This window comes from Urocitellus parryii, chromosome 4 (genome assembly GCF_045843805.1).
Source record: "Urocitellus parryii isolate mUroPar1 chromosome 4, mUroPar1.hap1, whole genome shotgun sequence".
NCBI lineage: Eukaryota > Metazoa > Chordata > Mammalia > Rodentia > Sciuridae > Urocitellus > Urocitellus parryii.
The window spans coordinates 59,640,461-59,642,405 of record NC_135534.1 but is presented as its reverse complement, the minus strand read 5'-3'; the positions used below and the strand labels follow the sequence as shown (position 1 = coordinate 59,642,405).

At 48.6% G+C, this 1,945-nt stretch overlaps 1 protein-coding gene across 1 annotated transcript; it reads left to right on the top strand.

Annotated features, from left to right (window-relative positions):
* The first annotated feature begins 982 nt into the window (after window positions 1-982).
* Or52w1 (olfactory receptor family 52 subfamily W member 1) lies at window positions 983-1,945 on the top strand. Its single transcript, XM_026414349.2, has one exon. It carries the CDS (start codon window positions 983-985, stop codon window positions 1,943-1,945), a length of 963 nt encoding a protein of 320 aa, XP_026270134.2.

The following is a 1,945-nucleotide window of genomic DNA, read 5'->3' as shown; positions in this document are numbered from 1 at the left end:
AAACTTCTGCTGGAGGCTAGATTTTGAGAGGAGTCTGTCTATTCATCCTGCCTTTTCCAACATCAAAGGTGATTCTTCTTCAAATCGTACTACTCTGGATTGAGCACCATGTCCTCCCTCTTTGTCACCTCCCCTCTATGGCACTCCAGAAATAAGACTCTAGTGGGACCCCCTTCTGGATCATGAAGAATCAAAGAAGACAGAGCAGGGAAGTTTCTTTTCTCGATGCCTCTCTCTCTTTCTCTGTTGCTCCCCAACCCCAACTTCAATTCTACCTGGTATTCAAGTTTACAAGATCTGCATCAAATTTAAGAATAATATGAGCACCCCACACCCCCAAAACCCACCAAGTTTTCTTCTATCACTAGGGGTTCCTATTACAGTTTCTCCTTTTCTTTCTATTCAGCCTCCTTGCTTTTTGGAGGGTTGCTGCCAAAAATGTTAGTGCTAGGAAAGACTTAGAATTGTTGTGCCCACCTCCATTATTGAGTTAGGAAAGCTGAAGCCCAGAGGTCCCTCCCAAGGATACAAAATCGAGGACTGAATAATCTAACCCCCACCCAGCACTGGCTTTTCCCCCATATACAAAGAATGAGACTGACTCTACTTGCACCCTGAAAGAGAAGAGCATTCATCTCAGTTGCACTCTCAGCTGACCTCCAATTGGAGGGTTCTCGCTCTACCAGCCACTATAGTAGTCACTCCCCTTTCCTCACTACCATTGCACCCACCTACTTCTCTGGCTACACTTATGGGTTTTTAGGAGCAAGGGATTCTCCCAACCTAGCTAAGACTGGGACCTTAATTATCCATCCAAAAAACCCTAAGCAAAGATTATACCCTTGTGATCTCCTGGCCTTTCACTACTCCTGTACATACTCCATGGATGGGTTTATGCCACTGTGACACATCCAAAATCTCCTTGTCCTTCTCCTATCCAGAATCATGCCCCTGTGATCCCCAGAGCTCCACCCTCTACAGGATGGTAGAAACTCCACAGTACAACTCCACCTTCCTATATCCAACCTTTTTCTTGCTGACTGGTATTCCAGGGTTAGGGGGAGCCCAAACCTGGCTGACAATGGTATTTGGGCCCATGTACCTGCTGGCCCTGCTGGGTAATGGAGCACTGCTGGCAGTGATACAGATAGACTCCACACTACACCAGCCCATGTTTTTACTCCTGGCCACACTGGCAGCGACAGACCTAGGCTTAGCTACATCCATAGCCCCCAGTTTGCTGGCTGTGCTGTGGTTTGGGCCCCAACCTGTGCCATACACTGCCTGCCTGGTTCAGATGTTCTTTGTACATGCACTGACTGCTGTGGAATCTGGTGTACTTTTGGCTATGGCCTGTGATCGAGCTGTGGCAGTAGGGCGCCCACTGCACTACTCTATCTTAGTCACCAAAGCCCGTGTGGGTTATGCAGCCTTGGCACTTGTACTGAAAGCTGTAGCTATTGTTGTGCCTTTCCCTCTGCTGGTGGCACAATTTGAGCACTTCCATGCTAAGACCATACACCATGCCTACTGTGCACACATGGCAGTAGTAGAGTTGGTGGTAGGTAACACACGAGTCAACAACCTGTATGGGCTGGCACTTTCACTGGCTGTGTCAGGTGTGGATATTCTAGGCATCTCTGGTTCCTATGGGCTCATTGCACACACGGTGCTGCGGCTGCCTACTCGGGAGGCCCGTGCCAAGGCCTTTGGTACATGTAGTTCTCACATCTGTGTCATTCTGGCCTTCTATGTGCCTGGTCTTTTTTCCTATCTCACACATCGCTTTGGTCATCACACTGTCCCAAAGCCTGTGCACATCCTTTTCTCCAACATCTACTTGCTGCTGCCACCTGCCCTAAATCCCCTCATCTATGGAGCCCGCACCAAACAGATCAGGGACCGACTCCTTGAAACTTTTGCATTCAAGAAAAGCCAGTTTTAG